We start from the raw sequence: 24,259 nt of genomic DNA, 5'->3' as shown, positions 1-24,259 counted from the left end.
ATTGTATAGGCTATTAGGTTCGGGGTCTTTCTTCTTCCGGGCTGCCTGCGAGCAGCTTTGGGGGTGGAAGATGCCTGGACGTGTAATGTTAATTCTTGCCTGTGACTCTTTGAATAAACCAGCACGGTTATATTTTTTATATATCCAAGTGGTCTGAGTCGTCCCTCTGAGTTCCTGGTTTGAAAGAACCGGACGTGGCTTTATAATAGAATAAAGCCTTTAGTGTTAAGAGAAATATTTTGCCACATTAACACTAAACAAAATGCACCTCCAATCTACACACGTGTGCTGCACATAAGAACACAAATCAGACAGAAGCTGAAATAGTACCAACTTTGTGAAAAGGTCACTGTCAAGGTTAAAAGAGACATGAAACAAAATGTGATTTTCACATAACATAGGGGGAAGGGAAATGTGTGTGACAAATCAACAGTTTTGGTAAGTTTAAGAGACATGGAATAAACCAGGACTACGGTGAGCTCCGTCAGTACTCACTGCAGCACTGTACTAGTTACAGCCCACAGCTATTGCTAATGATCCCAGTTACATCACACAGTCATGCTGTAAAACAAGCTGATGCATTCTCCCAGCCTGGGGAACTCCCTGGCAACAGCACAAAGTCCATGTCACACCTTCATTAAATAGTCAGGATACTAGGTGGAAAATACAGTAGACAGAGGGGGAAATTTAGAACATTACGGAATATGAATGTGCACATCCATGCACTGATTGGATCTTATGCAGGGTTGCCTGTCACAGGGCTAAACACAGTGTTTCCAAGAAACCTAACCTATAGGTGTGGAGTCTGGGTTTTTCATGTAAAGATAAAAGTTATGTTTACTTTCAGTGTTGCTCACCACAATACAATGACACTTATGGGATTAAACTACAGAGAAGACATTTTACTTTGTTGGAACTACAGAAACACTAGGTGTAGTCACAGCTGTACAGTGAACAAGGGTTCTTCTCTCACAAACCAGCCATTAATTTAACTACTGGCAGCTGATATAATGTCCACCAGTGGCATCTGTTATTTTAACCATGAAAGCTATTGTCAGCACCAGCCAAATGGGAAGGTGCTCAAAGTAGCTCAATGTGTTGTACACCATTCTTTGCCAATAATAAAGACAGAATAGAGGTAGCACAGTGGTTAGAAATAGGGTTTGTAAATCTTAAGATGATTTTAGATTTGTTTCAGGCAACATTACTGAATTACAACCCTAAGCATCTCCTGCAATCCTCAGACATGTCACTGTTCAAATCAAATCAAATTTTATTTGTGTAGCTCCAAATCACAACAAAAGTCATCTCAGGACATTTTACAAAGTAAGGTCTAGACCTTACTGTTATCACTATTATTACAAAGGGAAAACCCAACAAATCCCCCTGAACAGCACTTGGCGACAGTGGGGAGGAAAAACTCCCTTTAACGGAAGAAACCTCCGACAGACCCCGGCTCTTGGTGGGCGGCCTTCTGCTTGTTGACTGAGGATAAAACATGACCATACCATAGTTGTCAACAGAACCCACAACCAGAAACAGACCCAAATATCTCACTTTTAGACCTTAAAAGAAACATTTTCTATAAGGAAATGATTACATCTCAACACACCATCAAAGAGATAGAGGGAGTCATTTCCTAACCGGAGAACTAGCGGTTCGATTCCCAGCTTGTCCAGTCAACATGTCGAAGTGTCCTTGAGCAAGACACTGAACCCCTGAGTTGCTCCCAGTGTGTGAGTGTTTGTGAGTGCAAATGGCTGAATGGCCAAATAGTGTGAAAGCGCTTTGAGTGTGCTGAAAAGTGCCTTCAAGTATAAGACCATTTACCACTTACATTGGACCGGTACCCAGTCACTTCCAGCCCTGAAAACTAAAAATGTCTCACTGGGAGTTCAGAGCAGTGCATGTGTGTGAGTGTGTGAACATGCTGACTTTGCAGTGCCACTGGAGAGGAAGTGCAGGCACAGAGATGAAAGGAAAAATAATGGAAAAAGAGAAAATGCTCAAGAAAAAATGTTATTGTTTGCCATTTGTGGGATGGTTATATAAGTAACTGAAGAACTGAACTGTAATAAATTTGGAAATAAAAAAAAGGCACTTTCCAAAAAAGGAAAAGAAAAATACAACTGCCAACAGGCATTAATAATGTTAGCAGATGTGCAGTTCTACTTCAGAAACCTGACAGAAACAAAACACAGACAAGTGCACCATAAGTAGATGACAAACTCATAAGAGTTACTTCCCCCTTCTCAGGCATATGTGTGTGGTTCATCAACACTATTGAAGAGTGTGAAGGGGTCTCTGCTGTCAGGTGAAAAAGCATGACCACACATTGCCTCATATACATACACACACACACCCACTTGCTTTCACACATTCGGGGTGTTAATTAGATTGTACTGAGAGCATAAAACATGGGTGTCATCTCTTCTTCTAGCACAGTCATCTAACAAAGCGGCTTTCGCAAGTTTTTTTTTTTATTTTACATATCATATCTTACCATATGTGACAAGTCTTATGGTTGATGTACTGAATTTGGCTGACAAAACAGCATGATTCACTTTTGAGAAATGCTGTGCTTTTCACTCCAGAGTGAAACTAATAGCTTTGTGTCTTCATTGTGTTTCAGCAGATATCAATCTGAAGATATGTATTGAACCATTATGTATTATTAAAAATATATAAAATTGTGTATTATGTATATATTATTTAATATCAGTGTATATGCGGGCTAATAAGTCAGAGGTAACTATAGCTCAAAATATGTTGCAGTAAGTTCCGTAAATCAGCCACAACATTATAACCACCTGCCTAATACTGTGTACACAGGAGTCAATGCGGCAGCACAAATTCAACAGCCTCCCCACTCCAGATGTGATACACCACTATAGCCACTGAATATTGCTATTCATTGAAATCAGTGTACAGTATTTCTCAATTTCAACCATTTAAAAAAAAAATTTTAACAAAAAGTTTAATCTACAGTCATGCTGCAGCATCGTCACTGAGCCGGGGCATCCATGACCCTGTCACCAGTTCACCATTTGTCCTTCCTTAGACACTGTTGGTAGCTACTAACCACTGCAGACCAAGAACACCCACCAAGACCTGCAATGTGGGAGATGCTCTGACCCAGTCATCTCACCATCACAGTTTGGGCCTTGTCAAAGTCACTCAGATCCTTACACTTGCCTGTTTTTCCTGCTTCCAACACATCAACTTTGAAGACTGAACACTTGCTGTCTAATATACCCCGCACACAGGTGCCGCTGAAACAGACAGGCAGTGTTATCCACTTCACCTGCCAGTGGTCATAATGTTATGGCTGATTGGTGTAGAAAGGCTGTCTCCACCCAACTACATTGTAAATATTTATCTCTTCTGTGAGATAGACTGATTTATTGGTATAACAATCAGCTTTTTTCTTCAACTCTTAAATCTTGACATTGCTGAAAAATACAGTATTGATTGATTTAAATTTTTAGTAGTGACAAGTGTGTCTTTGGCACAAAGTATGAGGAGTCATATAAAACAACTACACACAGACTTCCATTGATTAGTCACTTTAAGGGTACTTGAATAACAACATAAAGATGTCGCATAATCCTAACTTACCATTGCATAGCACAGTTAAATTCCTTATCATCTCCTCCTCAGGCATATTTCATGTTCCCTGAATAATCAGACACAAGGACACTTAAAGGGAGCAGGAAGAAGAAGTGCATCTCAGGGGACTGTAATGTTGTCAGGAGCAAAGTTCAGCAGTCAGCAGGCTGCTCAGAGGATCGACTACTCAAGCTCAGTGACTGGGCCAGGCTACTTAGCAGATTACCTACCTTACTACACAGGATTATAGGATGTGGAAAAAAGGGAACGATGAGGGAGAAGTGAAAAACAAGGCAAGAGAGAAGTGAAGACAACAGCAGTAGTGACTGATTCCACAGTGCATCAGCTATGTAAATAAACTGCATAGAAAACCAGATGTCACAGTAGACCATCCATTCATTCTATCAAGTCTTAACAAGAGCTGAATACAACTCAGCTGTACCAGAACCACAGATCCTGTGTACCTATTGGTCTACAGCTGCATAGCTGTCATCTTGCGAGGGCTCCCTTGGGGGAGAGGTTTTAATCTTAGTGGGAATTCCCTGGTAAAATAAAGGTTAAATAAATAAAAAACAAAACTGTAGCCAACCATTAGCTGCAAAATGCATTAGATGAGTTTCCAATTTGATTTCATAGCAGTGTCAAACAAAAGGATATTGACAAATCATCCTTTTTTTTTTAAAGTAAACTTGTTAGAGTTCACAATGCAGGTATTCTGGCTTCCTTCAAACAGACAAGACGTGTAGGTTAACTGGAGACTCTAAATTGACCTGTCAAGGATAGGCCCCACCTCTTTTCCAGTCTAGTTTTTTGCTGCAAAATGCAGAAAGATTAACAAATGCAGTAAAAATAAACAGACCTTCAACTGATGTACCAACTGGTGCTTCAACTAAATAAAGCACAGATCCACTTCAATTGGCATTTTCAGTGTTGTCATTTCATGCAAACTTAGCTTTCTATCAGAGCAGTAGAGAAGGATCAGATGATTAAAAAAAATCAAGTAAAGCTACAATACATATCCCACATCATAACACGTTTTTTTCTGTCAGCTCCTTTTCGTTTTCTGCATTCATGTCACACAATTCCAAAAGCAATATTTATGCATACAGTCCTTCCTGATGTTGACACATCCGGAGCTAAGAAATCAGTGAGCAGACCACATCTGATGTAGCATGTGATGAACACACTCAGGCTGGTAACGCTCAGAGATTCAGTAGAATTATATCTAATAGTACAACAAAAGGAAAGAGCATTCAAAACCACAGAGGAAATGCATGTTACAATGATATGATCCAGTGAGTGGCGTGAACATGAAAATGAACATGAGCTAAACCAGTGTTTCACCTTAACAAAGTTGTCAGGGAAGAGGCCCCTTTTCCCGTTGAGGTCTCCCTCCATCCAACCATCCTCCTCTATATATCTCACATTCTTGATGATGTCGCCCAGGCGCAGGGTAAGCTCGTCATCATGGAGTGCATCATACTCGAACTCCACCACAACCTCTACTCCAGATGGGATGAAGGAGAAAACAGAGGAAAATAAAGAGGGAGGGGAATGAATGGTGTTAAAAAAAAATAAAAAAAAAAGACCAACAAAGGGGAGACAGCACAGAAAATAGAGAAACAAGGAGGAGTAAAAGAGAAGGAAAGGAAGGACATGGGAGCAGGAGAGATAAGAGATGGATGGGGGACATAAGGGAAACAGAATTAATAAAATATCACAATATGTCAAAGTTATATTTACACACAAAAAAGGGCAGCAATTTGACTAAGAAAAAGTAAGTGGACTGTTACGGGGCAGCCCAAGTTCTGACCAAATATATGGGCATTACAATTACAAAATAAGTGAGGAATTTTATATCAGCCTAAATTGGGCTAAAAGCCTAAAAGTGATATCAAGAATACAAGGAATCGGACTCCAGCCCAATAGGTGCCTATGTACCCAACAATATGAAAACAGAATAAAACCAGAACTATAAGTAAAGAATGAGAAGACAAAAAAATATATAACACATAAAAATATACAAATTTTAAAAAAGATACTAAAGATTACACCTGCTGATACAGTTCTACAGAAGAATCATTGATCCTGTTCTCTGCACTTCTGGTTTGGTTCGGCAACCCAGTTCAATAGGAACAGACTCCAGTGGACAGTCAGGACTGTAGAAAGAATCATCGTGCCAGCCTGCCCTCCATGGAGGACCTGTATATCGTATGAGTCAAGAGGAGGGCAGAGACGATCTCTGCAGACCCTTCTCCTCCTGGACACAAACTGTTTAATCTCCTCCACTCTGGATGGTGCTACAGGTCACTGTACACCAAAACAACCAGACACAAGGACAGTTTTTCCTCTGGCCCATGTTTCTAATGTATAACAAGATACAGTAAACTCTACAGTGCAATGAATTGTAGATGTAATCAGTGTATACACCCAGTAGCTCTTTTTTAAATTGTATACATCTACACATATTTATCAATAAATTGTTTTTGTCTCCTTGTTTTTAATCTGATATTCTATTTTTTATTCCGTTTTTATTTGATGCACTCTGGGGGCCACTAAACTAGAGTCAAATTCCTTGTATTTTTAACATACCTGGCAATAAATATTGATTGATTGATAATACTGTACATCTTTTCTGGAGACTATGAAATAGCAAAAACAAAATGTACTACAGATACAAACAGGTATCTGAGTATCTTTGCATACAATGTGTATAACCTTCTGATTGGCTAAACTACACCTGTGATTACATGAACAACAAACAATGAGCGAAAGAGAGAGGCAAGAGAGACCGGATACAGGCCTGCCCCCAGTTAATCAGGTTGAGCAGCCTCTAAAAATAAGTGGGCTGCAGAGGGCTAACTGGCGGTGAGGTATTTTACTATGTGGTGTGCTCTTTTAACAAATGACTCAGAGTGGTTCTACTGGCATGGCTGGCTTGACCCCAAGCGCAGGCAAAACAAAAACATGCAGTGCACACTGCAAACTCGGTGGCTCTCTCTAACACACACACACACACACACACACACACACACATCCTTGCGGGCGTCACTTACAGGGTCCACACATAGACTTACATTCATTTCCAGGAGACTTACACTCACCAGACCTGCTACTTGCCTAACCTTAACCCTTACCCTGAGCTAACCTCAACCAAAGTCAATCCTCACTCCAAACTTATACCCTGTCATTTTCATAAAAAGCAACAAATTAGTCATGTGGCCCAGCCACCGGGCCGCACAGATGACTTCTGGTCCCCGCAATACAGTGTGCTCCCACAGTTTCCTTCCCACAGGTATACTCCTGAACCCTAAAACACACACAATCACAAACCTGAGCAAAGTCATTCAGCACTAAATTACATTGGTCAGGCAATACAGTGTTATCTGCAGTAAAACTTGGTTCAGTTTGACATGTGTTTCTGTATGTGCCTGTGCCTATGACATCAGCAACCTTGGCCGCAACACCACAGCAGCCTGGGCAAAACTACAGTGAAAAATTGGCCATGAATGATGATTTCAGCTTTCCACTCATCAAACATTCATATTTAAGATTTTAAAAAGGAGAGGAGCACTGGTCCATGAGGAAGGAATTGCCATCTCCACTGTCTTGCTGCTGACTGAAAAAACTCAACGTGGTTGTGTGCAGTAAGGGCTAAGAGGGTCAGACGCACAAATAAACCCTTCAAAGCCATGTGATTTATAGAATGTTAATGAAATCCAGGGATGCTTCAATCAGGGTTTTCTGGGTGATTCTAATCACTATAAAGGGCTCTATGGTGTAAGCATTTCATTCACATATGCAAGTAAAAATCACATAAGCAAATATGGAAATCTGGGCGCGAGGTACGACTGAGTTCCTTGTGTTCTCAATTTTTAAGGACCAGAACCATTTTATCAATACTCAAAGAGATCAGTGAGTGAGATCAGTGGATTGGAAAATGGGGATTTGTTGTTTATGGAGCAGCTTCTCTCAGCCATTTCTGTCCATGTTTGAATGAGCTCCACAACACACACAGCAGGCAGCAGCGGAGACTCTGCAGAGGAGAGATGAGTAAAACATTGGTCGAGTTGACAACACCTATAATCGTTACTGTATGTGTGGTAAAACCTAATACAAGTAATTTATCAAAATGCATGCTAAATGAGCATAAACCTGCAGAGAAGTGAATTTTCAGCTTTGCCCATAAGCTGTCATCCATGGAAGCTACTGTATGTGTGCATGGCAAATAGCTGACGGATAACTGTTTAGATGTGGTTGTGTCATGTGACCACTGAAGCAGCCATGGCTCATTGATGTTCTGTAGGAACTCATCCCCCTCACATCCTCCTATCGTCACAGCTATGGTCAGTTCAGACCTGCTCTGCCACGTTCAACACTCATGTTTATACCTCTGTCATCATGAAACACAGGCAGCAGCAGTGACTTAAGTGAAGAAAAGAGCTGGAAGAAAGCTGTCTCCTCCGTGGTTACAACATAAATTAATTTACAATATAAATGAGATAACTTCATTAATAAAGTAATTAATCTGAAAGCTATTATCACAGTGTATCCATGCAACAACTCAAGTCATTAGAGGACATTGCCGGCCGTCGAAGGACTGAAACCAGTCAGACAGAACTGATGAAGCCTCTTGGATGAGAGGTGAAACGTCTTCTACCTAAAACTACATCCAGATACCTTCTTCTAAGTTTTTTCAGCATCATCTCAGTGTTTTTACAATTGAAAAAAACATTTCCATAGGCCATGCTTGGTTTCATTCACAATTAGGTGGTCTCACGACAAAGTGTGATATCACATCCTTTAACATTAATACTCATGCATGGCGAAACAACCCTGGTAGCTGTTTGGAGAATAACATGTAGTATAATGATATCCCTCTGCGTCACCAACGTACTTTGTGGTAGCTCTATGATTAATGCACTGTATATTGCATCAGTTATGCTGAATGAGTGCGTAGTAAAATGATAAGCCTCTGCATCACTAGCATCCATGTATAACATGTGTATTGCATCATTTACAATGACTGCAAAACTGTTGCATAGTGGTTATTCACTTGTGGTTGCATAGTGAATAACATGTTGCATGTGGTGTCAGACCAACCATCCTGGGACAATATTGACATATTATTACTTGTAAAAAAAATAAAATGAGACCTGAAATCATAAATACTTTTAGGACGTATAATGTAGAATATGTAAATATAAATTAACTGTATTGTGCAGAAAATATAGACCAGGGGTCACTATGCACTGTTAACAATCAGGTCAGACAGAAATCATGCAAAACACAATGTAACAGAAGACAAATGAAGGGGATTCTAATTGAATACTATCCTGTGTGTTGACCAGTGTATTGTTATATAAATAATTTGGCTAGAAGTGGGGTTGAACACCCTGTGTGCCCATTTGGGGGCATCGACCTCTACAGGCTACGAGTCACCATCTAAAAATATTATGCCTTGAAAAAAAGCATGAAGATATGAAATTACCAATCTGGAAATGACAACCTCTCATAAAATACAGCACTGACTGGTTGCATCTTGAGCACAGTGAAGGAGGTACATCACTCTGAATCACAACATGAATGCCTAATAACAATCTGGAGAGCTTGTGTAGAGTACAGAAACATGGTAAACTGTGAACAAAGCCTACAATGATAACAACTTGTCTCAATGTAAATAATGGCAACATCTATAGAGCCTTCCAATTTAGCTGTTCACGGGACAGGCTGTATAATGTGTTACCCGCACACCCCCGACACACAAATAAACATCCATACAACTGATATATTTGGCAATGGTACATGCCATGATGAAAAAATATTTGTCTGGTGGAAATACAGACCTTGCCTCTTCTTTTTGCTATGTTTTGCAGGCGGTAAAGCAATGTATGAGTACATTATCATCACCTACCTGCTTAAAACATATTTATTTGGCTTGGCTTTAATACACAGTAGGGCCTGATGCATTCCTTTTAATTTATTGAACGTATGTGTCTGTGTTATTGTGCCATTTTATTTTTATTTGCACTGATCTTATTTACTCTATTTTAGTCATTTATTGTGATTTTATTCTGCCATGTAAAGTACTTTGGTCATCTAGATGTTGTTTTTAAAGTGCTACTGTATATAAATAAATTTAATTTGATTTGATTTGATACCGACAGGTGTGGGAAGAAGAAAAAATACACCCCATCTGGTGTTACAGATGAGAAAATGTGACATGAAAGATATACGTGCTGAGATGTATAGAGTGCTTAAAGTCAGACAGAAAAGACTTCTGAAACAGTCAGACTGATACACATTAGGTTAGAAAGGGGACAAAACAAAGGGTTGCTAACAAAATAGATGGTGAATCACCAAAACATGTTATTCATCTGAAAACTTTAGGAGTTTAACAGAGGAGTGCTCTGAGGTGCAGTCATTTCTGTTGAGAGAAAATAGCAGTGGGGGGAGCACACATCCCTGTGGGGCACCTGTGCTGATAGTCAGGGTGATGGATGTGATTTTCCACCAACCTCACCTGCTGCTTCCTATCTGTCAGAAAGCTAGCGATCCAATGACAGGTGTTTGCCGTTAAAATGAGCTGGGTCAGTTTAGAGTGAAGGGTGTCGTGGATGGTGGTGTTTAACAACAAGCTGAAGTCCACAATGAGGACCTGTGCAGGAGGTCCCTTAGGAGTCAAGGTGTTGCAGGATGTAATGTAGTGCCATATTGACTACATTATCCAATGACCTGTTTGCCTGGTAGGCAAACTGCAGGGGGCTGCATGATGTCCTTCAGTTAGGCCAACACCAGTCTCTCAAACAATTTCATAACTACAAATGTCAGAGCGACAGGTCTGTGTCACTCAGTCCACTGATGGGGGGTTTCTTGTTAACCGGGATGATGGTGGAGCATCAAACCTGCAGTGAAACACATTCAGGTCATCTGCCATTTTATGGTCTTCCAACAGCAGGGGGGAAGGTTTCCTGTACCCAGTGATGTTTTTCAGGCTTATCCACACAGACGAGGGGTCATTACACTCCAATCTCTGCCATCATAGTAGGCATGAAGCTTTGACTTCGCCTGCTCAGCCCATCTCTTCACTGTTTTAATCACTGGCTTTGCAGCTTTAAGTTTCTGCCTATATGTTGGGATGAGATGGACCATGCAGTGATAAGAGAGCATCCAAGGGCTGCAAGGGGGACAGAGCAATAGGCGTCTTTTATTACCGTGCAGCAGTTGTCGTGTTTTTGTCCCTGGTGGGACAACTGACATGCTGTCTGTATTTGGGCAGTTCATGGGTGAGATTTGCTCTGTTAAAATCCCCTAGAACAATGAGTGGGGAGTTGGGATGTTTCAGTTCAACACTAATTATCTGGTCGGCCAGGTGCTGTAGTGTGCTACAGTATATCATGGGTCTGCAGTGTTACATACACTCCGACCAGAATGACAAAAATTTTCCATCACTGTGACATCTTTACACCATTTATGTAGAAGCAGATTTCCACCTCCTCTCATTTTCGGATGGATGGATTTCAGAGCATCCAGACTTCACTGTCCTCAAAAGAATTCGCTTTGTCCGCCAGGTGGAGGTGGAGTCAAAGAAGCAATTTTTGCCCAAATAGAACACCCCTCTCTACAGGGGCAGTGGACTCAGACACAACTTGTCATCCATCTACAACTGTGTTTTGAAATCTCTACCCAAACAGTTCCACCCAAATTCACACCAGGACAATAGGTGTCTGTCCACATGTGAGTGTTCAAAGACAGGTAAAGACTCTCACTGATCCCAGACCCTAATGACTCAGTCATTAGAGGACATTGTTGGCCACCAAAAAACCGGAACCCCAGCGACTCAGTCATTAGAGGACATTGTTGGCCGTCGAAGGACTGAAACCCCACCCAGTGGGATAAATACCTCCTGCTCACCACCAGTCAGGCAGACTGAAGCCTCTTAGATGAGAGGCAAAACATCTTCTACCTAAAACTACATCCAGACGCTTTCTTCTAAGTTTCAGAATACTTTGCACTGACATGTTGACCTCCTCTATACGTTCTGGGAACACTGGGAATAGCTGTCTTGCTTCCCACCTTGCTTGGGATAGTTTATTCCCTTCATAAGGGGAGCATGTTGCTCCATGGGTTGGAGTAGCTTTGCAGCTTTAGCCATTTAGCTGGTGTCCCTGGTATGCTACAAGGAAAAGCAAAGAATATATGGTGTGATAAGCCATGTTATCTAGCGCCTGCTGAAGTTAGCTTGCTTGGAGTAGCCAAACTAATGCTGTAGCTAGCTTGAAAAAACTCCGCTGTTTGGGGACAGCCCAGGGTGTAGGAGAGAAAACTGCCTATGGTGAAGACAGTCAAGCTGATATTGCTTTCTAGTAGCACTTGGTGGAAAAGCACCTAATTAAAGTGGAGGGTCCTGACACCAACGTCACAACTGGCGTAGTGGTATAAGTGCCTTTGTGAATATGTGAGGGGGCGTATCCCATAGTGAGACATCGAAACGAATGCTATTAAAGAGAATTCAAACACCAAGCCAACTGAGCAACTCAAGCAGTTTAAACAAAAAAAAAAAAAAAGCTGTGTCCATTGTTTGGACACATTTGGCTTTAGTGAAGATGACGCCAAACAAAAAAAAGTCAAATGTAAACAGTTTCAGCAACCAAAGGTAATACCGCCAGTCTGGTTCAACACTCAGCACAATCACAAACATGAACACTGTATGGCTGACAAGCGCTTAGCAACAAGTGCCTCCACAAAACAGCTGCCAATAATACAAGTGTTTACAAATACTACCAAGGCGATGGAAAAAAATAACTGATGCCACTTCCTACTACATCACGAAGGATATGACTCCCATAGCTACAGTTGAACACAGTAGGTTTAAACACCTTGTTAAAACCCTGAACAGAACTGTGCCATCGCGAAAATATTTTTAACATACTGTGGTGCCCAACATGTACAAAACATGTCATAAAAAGGTAGCTGTTGAACTGAAATCTATTGAGCACTTTGCAGGCACATCTGATCTCTGGTCAAGTAGGATGATGGACATATATTTGAGCCCTATTTTGCACAACATTGATGATGAATGGAAGCCATGTAATAGATGCCTTGAGACAGCATATTTTCCAGTTGATCACATATCAGAAATGTTGAACATGACCTGAGAAATATGCTTTCTGCGTAGGACATCATGGAAGAGAACCATGACCGCGTAGGACATCATGGAAGAGAACCATGTGGGCATTACAACAGACAATGGCTCTAATATTGTCAAAGCTACAGAGCTCAATGGATGGACATGGCAGCAATGTTTTGGACACAGGCTGCACCTGGCAATTGGCAAGTGCACGTCAGCTTAACAGACACAGTGCTACAATATTTAGAAATGCTTGTTTACATGAGATTTAAGTTATTTTCTACTTGCTGGAGGGTAATATTTAAAATTGATTTTGTTTGCAATAAACGAGGTATTATCTACTTGTTCAGTGAACTTGCTTTTAACATTAAAACTAAAATGCAACCTTTTCCATAAGCTGTTTTCATTTCAAGCAAATTGTGCTTTGATTTCAATTGTTTGCAATATTCAATAAATAGCCATTGATAGTTCATCTGTGTTTCCTTCAATTATTTTAAAATCACAAAGATAAGATATGCACTTTTTCACTAGAAACAAAATATCCCAGCTTTAATAGTTGACCATATTTACAGTACAAAACTTGTCAGTGAACTATGAGGGCAAAAAAACAAACCAAAAAACTGAAACACCAAAAAAACCTATTAATTAATTGTAATTGAGGTAAAATGTACAATTAATTGTGATATTGATTTGAGGCCATATCGTCTAGCACTAGGACTATATGTGAAATTCTGACTACTCAGAACCGTGCTTACATCCTGTTTCTGGTTTCACACAGACAACTCAAAAAAGTCAATAATGTTAAACAAACTGCATCACACTGTTAAACTCCCAGCCAAACTGAACACATTATTGAAAGACATAAAATTCAACCTATAACTTTCAAAAACAACATTAAAGGGTTGCGCAGTAGCCACAGCCACACCAAGAGTGGTTGTTGTCCTGTCCTAAATGCAAAAATAGCTATAGCCAAAAGCAAATCTGTTAAATGGTGTGCTGTCAAGAAGATGATGAGTATAGAGATAGAGCCTAAAGACTATATAAGAAGAAGATGAGACACAAAAGGAAAGAGAGGGTGATGCGTGTCTTGCAGTAGTTGAAGATGTCTGGACCAAATGTAACAATTATTTGTTTAACATTGTGTTAAAATGGTAAATGACACAGCATAAACTTCTGGACTAGAATATACTGAGTAAATGTAACCGTACCAGTGGTTTCTAGTCAGTGGGATGTCCCTTGTTTGTACCCATGCAGTCGTGCCACTGAAATTATTGGGAAATAATGAAATTATTGGCATCCATTCTAGGATAGGCTTGGTGTTCTTTCTCTCTTTATACCTTCCTCCAGATATGTCTGGCTTCAGAGCTCTATGTCTGTTTGTTGTGTCTTATTGCTTGCTGTAAGGTCTGATTATGTAAAGACTTTTTACCTGATTATGCAAAGTGCCTTGATACAAATAAACTGAACTGAACTTTTAAAGCACCCAGCTGTGCATAAAATCTCTGGCAGTCTAGGCTCCTACACAGCAGTTAAACTGTATCATTAGTGCTCTAATCTTGACTTTTGGCTTAATTTAAAAATTGGCATGTTTTTTGATGGTTTGTTAGAACAGGCCTAGTGACAACCTGATTCATGTTCATATGCAGTCGCTTTCTGTATAACCAACAGTTTTGAGCACTGAGCAAAAGACTTGTAAAACTCGGTGGATAAGTGATAAAAAGACCTACAGGAGCTAACATCAGATCCAGGTACCTATGACTTGTGCTGCTTCTAAACAGAAATGAAAAATTATGCAGAGATGAGTAATAAACTCCCACCCCTACAGGGACTTCAGGAGCCTCTCCTGCTTCTCCTCGTGTGCATGTGATATGGACTGAGGTACGACATGAGTAGAAAGATTTCTGTTCACTAGTTGAAACACTGACTGAATGATACAGAGACAAAGAACAGTCTTACATGTACAATGAGAATTTCTACTGAAAAATTAACCCCTTCTTTAAACTAGCACAAACCACACAGCGATATTAATTCCTGATAGGGGTGTAAATCACCACTCTCATCACGACATGATCCTATATCACTTCTCTTTGCCAGCGATCTGATGTTTGCCAATACTTAAAAATATGCCACAATTCAATTTCAATTCAGGGACCTGCGATATCTGCCTATTACACAAAATTTAACAGAAGTATAGTTTCAAATATTTATTTGCTCCTCTGTTCACTTTGAAGTGCTATTTAAATAGAAATAAGGACTACTGACAACTTTACAACTTGACAAACCTTTTTGAGATAGGAAGCATTTACACTGTCACACATACACTAAACCTGGAATAAAGTCCTACATTGCAGTTTTGTTAAAAATTTAACATTCACGCTTACTGTTGTTTGTGTCCGTTTTAATCAGAATGCACACCCACAACTTTAGAGTTTACTTTATCTGTGTATTTTTCATGGCTGCCACAGGTCAAGGCAAGTTCTCATAGAAAGTGTTTTGTCACTTGCCCCTCTCATGCAACATATAGAACTCCGATCTATGAAATGTGTTGGCCCCCCAAATCTCCATTCTGATTCCAATATTTTTGGAGAGGAAAAACCAAATATTTCAAGAACAAAAGTAAGCCTTCCTTTATTCTTGTCACATTAATACTATAATCAGTACACTGCCAGATGTGACAATAGTTTCCCTTCATATTTAAAACGATGTGAACAGTTGTACCTCTAAATCTGATCAACACAGAATCGGAAATCGCAGAGTGAATGGCTGGTGAACGGTCAAGGCCGATCGCGCGGAAAACCGGCCATTTCTGATCTCCACCGATCAGCTGCTCATCTCTAGTTGCTGGGATTTATGGTCTTAGAAATTGTACTAATTTTCCAGGTAACTGTTTTACTCTCCTCAAACAATACATCCAAGTAAAGACTCTGTACACTGTGGGTATTATATAAGCTAGTGACAGACAGGAGGATGTTACAGGGGAGGGAGGGATGGGGGATGGGGGGGCGGCTACTCAAGGCCACGCAGGCGAGCTGACTGCCAGGCAGCCTGTCTACAACACAGGTGTCTCGCTCACTCGCACACACGCACACACACACACACACACACACACACACACACACACACACACACAGTCGATGAAGAGGAAACTCATAACTGCATTCCTTCCCATTGAACTGAGAGGTAGCTGATAGGAAAGGCAAAGTGTTGCCAAGAGAAATCAAGTGAGAGGGAAGAGAGAGCTGTTGCTCTTCTAAATTCTCCTGCTCACCATTTATTTACAGCATGTTGTTGGCAAACTGTGACCAAGATGCACACTAAGCATAAGGTTTTACTGTTGATCTGCTTGTTGGTGCTCTCTGATAACAAAAATACACAACTAAGACAGTTTCTAAATTACCTTACACCCAAGTTGGGTATTTTTGTAATGTATATTCTTAACAGACAACATACTGATGCCATTAATAAGTGAATTTTGGACAATTTATCAGTCTAGCTCTTACCAATAACAACAAGTTTTAGGTGTAGCCCTTTCTTGTTTAATGCCAAGCTCTGCCTGACATGGTCTCTGTCAAAAGTTCATACAGGTCTTAGTTCAGATGAGATGTAACAAACGCATGCATAACAGTTTTCTAGGGTTTTGAATGATGATAATCTACGCTGACATTTTACACATTTGCAAGAAACAGTGACCGGTTGTGTCATCATCAAAGAGAACAAGTTCCTGCAGCACAGTCATCAAACTAACCTGGGTGGTTTTCAACTCACTAGAAGTATAGAGGCTAATAACCAGTGTTCAGTTCAGTTTTGAACTCTTTGTCTAATATATATATATATATATACAGTGCCTTGGGGCTGAATAATTTTGCACGCCCAATTTTTCAGTTTTTTATTTGTTAAAAAAGTTTAAAATATCCAATAAATTTCATTCCACTTCATGATTGTGTGCCACTTGTTGTTGATTCTCTCTTAAAATGGCCAAATTATTATTATTAATAATATTTTAAGCACCAGACTAACACTGCTAGGTAAACTGACCTTCATGAGTTAAGTTAAAACCAGGGTGGGAAAATCCACATGAACCACATTCTGGTAAACATTAGTTGGGGCCAGTGAGGTTAATATTCAATCAGATATTTTGGCATGTGTTCAGCTTTTGTTTAGATGACTCTGTAGAACGTACAGTGAAGGTGTCTAAAGAAGCAGAACAGTAACCAGGGTGACCTGGTGGCCTAGGATGCAAGAAATCGCCCATGTAATCATAATGTCTCCAGGTCAAGTCAAACCGGGACCTCTGTTCTGTCATCTCCCCTGGTTTCCTGTCTCTACTATCCACTACCAGAATCAAGGCAAAAAATACAAGATTTAAGAATGGCTGCTACCACACCAAGCATCACTATTCTCAAACACTTATTGCTACAGATTGAAATCCAATTTGTGGATTTTGAATTGTAGCAGGCTGTGTGCAGCCTAACTTCATGGGAAACCAAACACAGAATGTGAGGGGCCCACACGCACACAGCCCGGACATGTTCAAACACAGCTGAGATATCCTCAGCAATGAGCTACCTGAAGTAAGGCATACCAAAGTCAAAACTCATGAGCACCTATAGTGTCCTATACAGGGAAGTCAGACATTTACATACACTTAGGTTGAAGTCATTAAGACTGATGAAAACTGACGTTTTAACCACTCCACAGATGTTAAACTCTCATTTTTGCAAGTTAGTTAAGACATGTACTTTATGCATGTCACAAGTCATTTTCCAAAAGCTGTTTATAGATATATTATTTCACTTTTAATTCATTATAATCACAATTCCAGTGGGTCAGAGGTTTACATCTACTTGACTGACTGGGCCTTTAAACAGCTTGGAAAATTCCAGAAAATTGTCATGGCTTTAGAAGCTTCCGATTGGCTAATTCAGGGGTGGCCAATTCCTGTCCTCGATGGCCGCTGTCCTGCTTGTTTTCCAACTATCTCTGCCTGACCTGCTGCTGATTACCTGGCTCAGGTGTGTTCAGTCAGTCATAAGCTGGAAAATTTATTTGGCTAAGGTGGATGTAAACTTCTGACTTCAACTTTAAGAAGTTTGCTTTGGAAGGGATTCTCATAAAAACTGATTGCAAGATATAGTATGTTAATGATCCCAAAACATAAATCAACTTTTTGCCTGGGTTCACATTTTTAAGAACATCACTATGGAGTTCCATAAACTTTATTACAGATCCCCTTTTATTTAATTCCAGCAGTTTTTATTTCAGTGTTATTTTTCCAAAGCTGGCTTTTATTTCACAACGCAGGTTTTCCCAATGCCCGTTTTATTTCATAATGTAGTTTTTCAGCAGAGTGACTGTCAATCACATCAAAGTGGACAGAGACAATTACAGTCGCAAGAAAAAGTAATGGCACTGTTTGCCATTTCCTGGTTTTCTCCATAAACTGGTAATGAAATGTGACCTGATTTTCACCAGTCATAAATATCAACAAACAATATCTCTAAGCTAATAAAACACAGTCATGACCTTTCATGTCTTTATTGAACATACCGATTCCAACTACATGTAAAACAACAACTCTTGATTGTGGGTCTTCTGCGATCCCTTTTTGCGAGGCCTGGCTCACATCAACTGATGCTGCTTGTGAACAGCACTCTTGACACTGTTTTTAAAATGCAAGTTCGTTCTAAACCACACCTCCATTCTAGTTTCATTGATTGGACTCAGGTTTGCTAACACGTGACTCCAGTTGATGTTCAGTGACATCAGAAAGCTAGTCTTGCCATTACTTTTTCACTATCACTTTGTATGTTTAGTGGGTTAGCCATCAGGTCAATTTAAAAACTGTTGGTACTTAAACGCAGGGTGGAGCTAACTAAACGTGGAAAAATGCGATGGCCCAGGTGTTTTATTTTAACGTTACTGACATACACAGTATTAAACACAGGCTGTATAGGCTATATAAGCCTCTTTTCCACCTCCTGGTACTGGCTCAACTTGACTTGACTCTACTTGCCTTATTTGTGTTTCCAGCTATCAAATGCTGGGGATAGTACCTGGCACGATTTTTGATATCACCAAGTGAGCTGAAGCGATACCAGTGATGTGTAAACACTGCTGGCTAATGACTGGTCAAACAAATTGCATAAATTACTCTCGAGCAACCAGAGTCATCTCAACTCCAAAATACTATTTGCCAAATGCTCCTGCTTGTTTCAGCAGTCTGACAAAAGTCTTGCTTCCTTCAGCTGCTTCTGAAACAAAACCTTTCTTTTCTGCCACATACCGAGAATCAAGAACAGCATACCGTTGATATCCTCCATTGTTACTATGTCGGCTGCTGGTGATGTCATGGCAGTGTAATGCAGCATTGCTGTGACAACTAGCTAGGCTGCAGAGGGGAATACTGTATCTGCAGTGGAAAATGAATCAGCTGATACCAAAATCAAGTAGTCAAGTCAAGTCGAGCCAGTACCAGAGATGGAAAAGGGGCTATATAGACTGTAGGTTGCATCTTTATCATAACAATATTCTACACTACAAAGCAAAGTCATTCTTTTAAATTACACATTTTTGCCATGTGTTCCATGAGAACATACATACATTGCTGTAATGCATTGTACGCTGGAGTCAGCCAATTGTGTCTTGCCCGCCTCCAGAGATCGGCTGATCAGCTTATTCTGGAGGCACCAAGGGCCAGGTGGAAAACTAGGGGAAATAGAGCTTTCGCTGTGGTGGGTCCAAATTTGTGGAATGCTTTGCCTCTTTATATTAGCCAGGCCCCCTCGTTGTCCATTTTTAAGTCTTATTTGAAAACCTATTTGTACACACTGGCGTTTGGCCAGGATTGAGACTCTGTCTGTAGTGCTATAGTGTATGTTTTATTGTTTTCATTTTTAGTTATGCTGTCATGATTTTTGACTTGTATGATATGTTAAGCACTTTGGTCAGCTGTAGGTGTGGTACAGCGCTATATAAATAAAGTTGTTCAGTAATGTACTTGCAGTGCAGACTGCAGGCAGGTCAAGGTTACAGGCAAAGAGCTGTTAGTGTCAACTGTAATGCTAGTCTTAATATTTGTCTTAATGTGTAAGGTTATGTCCAATTGTTTTAGATACACACCACGAAAACAACAGTCACACACCTTGACTTTTCCTCATGTTTTGGCTAACGTTATAGCCAGCTGCAAAGCTGGCTTATCAGGTGACGTCACGGTTTTGACGCCCCGAGTAGCATGGGCTAGCCCAAAAAATGATTAAGATTATATAGGTTCCTTGGTCCAGAGATCTTGATCTTTTCTGCTGCCTGCGCGCAGGTAGAGAGTGAGAGAGATCTGGACGTGTAATGTAAATTTTACCTGTGATCCTCTGAATAAACCAGCACGGTTATTTTTTTATAAAATCTAAAGCAGTCTACTTCGTCTCATTGAGAGTTCCTGGTTTAAAAGAACCGGAAGAAGCTTCACAGAAATAGTAGCTCATAGTGATGATGTCACGATTTTAGACTTGTACAGTATGTTAAGCACTTTGGTCAGCTGTGGCTGTGGTAAAGCACTATATAAATAAAGTTGAGCTGAGCAGCATACATTCTCTATTATATTCTTTTATTATATTGCTGCATTTCTTGCTGCTTAAAGTGTCTTAGATTTTGTCTTACTTATTTGTTACATGCATAATTGCACAATGACTCTGCTGCACATACTGCTCCCATGCAGCATACATTCTGTTATATTCCTATATATTTTTTACTATATTGCTGCATCTGTTGCTGCTTAAAGTGCCTTAGATTTTGTGTTATTTATCTACTTTATATTTCATTTGTATTTTGTGGCATTCATGTGGACAGCAAAATAAGAATTTCATTTTCAGGGAAACACGTTTCCTAACTGTGCATATGACAAAATAAACACTGAACTTAAGTGTGGACACAACAGGATACACACAGGTCTAAAACTACTTTTTTTTTTTACATAAACAGCTATAGTTTGGTAAGCTGAAATAACTTAGGAGAAAGCATTTGGACATAGTTTAAGGTAGAAGACGGTTCACCTCTCATCCAAGACACGTCATCAGTTCCGTCTGACTGGTGGTGAGCAGGAGGTATTTATCCCACGAGAGGGGTTTCAGTCCTTTGACAGCCAATAATGTCCTCTAACGACTGAGTCATTAAGGTCTGGTATCGTGAGAGTCGTTACTGGTCTTTGAACCCTCACATGTCGACCAATGCCTATTGTGGTTGTGTGAATTGGGGTGGAAATGTTTGGGTAGAGTCTTCAAAACAGAGTTGTAGATAGATGACAAGTTGTGTCCAAGTCCACCACCCCTATTCAGAGAGGGATGTTCCATTTGGATAAAAATTGCTTCTTTGACTCCTCTCTCAAACCAGCGATGTTCTCTGGAGAGGATATGGACTTCATGGTCCTCAAAAGAATGCCCTTTGTCCTTCAGGTGGAGGTGGACTGCTGAGTCTGGTCCACTGGGGTTGGCCCTCCTGTGTTGGGCCATGCGTTTGTGCAGCAACTGTTTTGTTTCCCCAATGTACAGGTCATTACACTCCTGACTACATTTAATTGTATACACCACATCACTCTGTTTGTGTCTGAGTGTTTTGTCCTTTGGAAGGATCAGTCGCTGCCGTAGGGTGTTCTCTAGCTTAAAGTTGACTGGCCATCGAAGGGCTGAAACCCCAGCCAGTGGGATAAATACCTCCTGCTCACCACCAGTCAGGCAGAACTGATGAAGCCTCTTGGATGAGAGGTGAAACATCTTCTACCTAAAACTACATCCAGATACCTTCTTCTAAGTTTTTTCAGCATACTATGACCTGGATGACTGAGAATTTGCACAGACACCATAGTTTGGTAAATGTCACCATGTAAAAGTTTGTCTTTAAACCTGATGTTTTGCCTTATTCAGTTGGCTAACTGATTGTGGCAGATTTGAATGATGTAAATATAGCCACCCAGAAGAGCTAAAATATTCTATAAAGTTAACCATATAATGCATTAGATATGGTAAATTCATGAAAAGTGGGACATTCTTTTGGAAATCTCTCTTAGAGTCATTCCAGTTCAAAGTGATGCAAACTTAGGGTTAGAAGGGTTAAGCCTAACCTGGGGAGGGCCATCAAGACAGATTCATCCCCCCAACCCAACCGCTCCATTCTCTTTCCTAAACTTAACCACCTCAAGATGCCTGCCTAAACCTAACCACATGGAGTTTCTTGCCTGAATATAACCTATTGGCACTCATCTAACCTTAATCATCTCTTGACTTCTTGCTTAACCTTAACCATTTGAAGATGTGTACATAACCTTAACCACCTCAAATTATTCCTTAACCCCAACCACACAAAAGTTACCTAACCCTGAACCAAATTAGTTTACTAACCTTAACCACCTTTACACAAGCACAAAGATTTACCCAACCCCAAACCAAACCATTAAAACAAAAAGGTTATTTAACCCCAAACCAATCGAATACTTACCTCCTCTCAGTGCTTCATCGTTCTCATCAGTGACACCACATTTCAGGGAACTTGACTTACATGTGTAGGCCCATACAGTGCCTTTTCCTGGCTATCCAAACACATTTTGAATAAGACAGAACAGGGAGAGTCATCAAGATAGAAGTGGTTCACCTAATCAAAACTTTAAGGACATCCCAAAACCAATCCAAGTTAATCCTGATAATTGAAAATTCTTCCTAAATACCCAGGAATTCAACTCTCTCCAGATAGCCAAAAGCTATACACAGTTCAGGGGACTTATGTGACGTGCGTTGGCCCATCCCTTGCCTTTGACTCTCTACTCCAAATTGCATATTTTTAATTCTGACCGGTTCTTTTGTCTGAAGGCCCCAAGAAGTAACACTCAGGAAACAGGAATCAGCTTTACGTAGATTTATTTTCTTCTGGTGGCTGGGACTGCCCTGTACATGGGTGGTACGTTACACATCAATATTCTAGAATGTTCATATAGGCAGTAGGTGTGTGTGTGTGTTGTTATCTTCTATTTTCAGGCGTTTCTCTCTAACTAAAAATGGACATGCAGTTAGCTGTGTCACTTATTTCCCTGATTCTGTTGTAAAAAACCCCTACTCATGCTTCAGACATGGGTGAATAGTTCAAGCCCGTCAGACTTCACGTCTGTAAAATAGCATAAATTAACAGTATCTTATCTTTAGTTTTCAGAACGCCACTTATCTATGCAATCTACTCTTGCACAGTTATCCAAGAAAATAAGAAATACTACAAGTTGACCTGCAGCTGAAAATTATAACTATTATGCATGTATGAGAGCCAGGTTAATACTGATACATGGTGCTGTTAATAAAACACAGACAGTCATACTAAATTTTATCATTATAAAAGCAAAATAATACTAACAGTAAATAAAACAACTGCAACTCCTGAAATCCAATTCTAACAATTGTCAGGTAGACAAAGCAGGGAGAGTCAAGGGTGGTTTGCCTTAGGGACCAAGGCCTGGATCCAAAGTCCAGTTCATTTTGATCAGTGTGAACACAAGTGTACCGGATTTGGGCACATTGCCCATGTCCTTGGGAAGAGGCGGTCATGAGCACAATTCATGTGTACTCGAGCAAGGTCTGTGGGAGATGTGAACACAACCATGCTCAAACAAAGAGGTGGCTGCTATGTCACATCATAACTATTCGACTCTGTTGGTTTAAACATTCGCAAACAGGGCTGCATAAGGATCTCTGTAGAGCAGACCTGGGCATTTTACGGCCCGCGGGCCACATCCGGCCCTTTGGGCATCCCTGTCTGGCCTGTGTGAGATCCATCAATCAGAACATGAATGAAAAAAGTTCACGGCCCACGACCTACCGGGTGAGAGACAGGTGATGTTGGCCAGCTAACCCTCAAAATGTCAACTCATGCCAAAAAAAGTTAAGTTCATACCGAATGTCGCGTTTTCAACAAGACATGGACTGGAAAGTATTTATTTACAGAAGTCAAAGGTAAATTGGTGCGATTAGTTTGTGGTACACAGGTTGCTGTGTTCAAGGATTACAATTTGAATCGCCACTACGCGACCAAACATGAGGAGAAATACAACAACTTGTCGGATGAAGAGAGCGCAAGGGAGTCGGATGCTTTGCTAGCAAAACTGCAAAAATAACAAAGACCTTTTACAAAACTTTCCACACCCAGAGATGCAGCTTTCAAGACAAGTTGTGTTATATCCCACAAAATTGCCAGGAAAAGTAAGACGTTTTCTGACAGCGAGTTTATTAATTTAGTGTTTATTGGACTCTGCAGCACTAATATGCCTGGAAAAAAAGGGCACATATGAGAACATGCCCCTGTCCCGATACACTGTAACGAGGAGGGTTGAGAATATCGCAGGAAATCTTTGGATCTACCAACATACAGTGGGTACGGAAAGTATTCAGACCCCCTTAAATTTTTCACTCTTTGTTATATTGCAGCCATATGCTAAAATCATTTAAGTTCATTTTTTTTCCTCATTAATGTACACACAGCACCCCATATTGACAG

At 40.3% G+C, this 24,259-nt stretch overlaps 1 protein-coding gene across 2 annotated transcripts in view; it reads right to left on the bottom strand.

The window, feature by feature from the left end:
- cd2ap (CD2-associated protein) overlaps positions 1-24,259 on the bottom strand; it is an 84,430-nt gene that overhangs the window by 55,638 nt on the left and 4,533 nt on the right. For both annotated transcript variants that reach the window (XM_020617527.1, XM_020617528.1), the window contains exon 2: positions 4,954-5,111. In XM_020617527.1, the coding sequence (XP_020473183.1) occupies positions 4,954-5,111 (158 nt within the window). The remainder of the gene's footprint in view (positions 1-4,953; positions 5,112-24,259) is intronic.

This window comes from Monopterus albus, unplaced genomic scaffold (assembly GCF_001952655.1).
Source record: "Monopterus albus unplaced genomic scaffold, M_albus_1.0 scaffold191.1, whole genome shotgun sequence".
Classification (NCBI taxonomy): domain Eukaryota; kingdom Metazoa; phylum Chordata; class Actinopteri; order Synbranchiformes; family Synbranchidae; genus Monopterus; species Monopterus albus.
The sequence above is the reverse complement of the archived record's forward strand: the minus strand, read 5'-3'. Positions and strand labels throughout refer to the sequence as shown.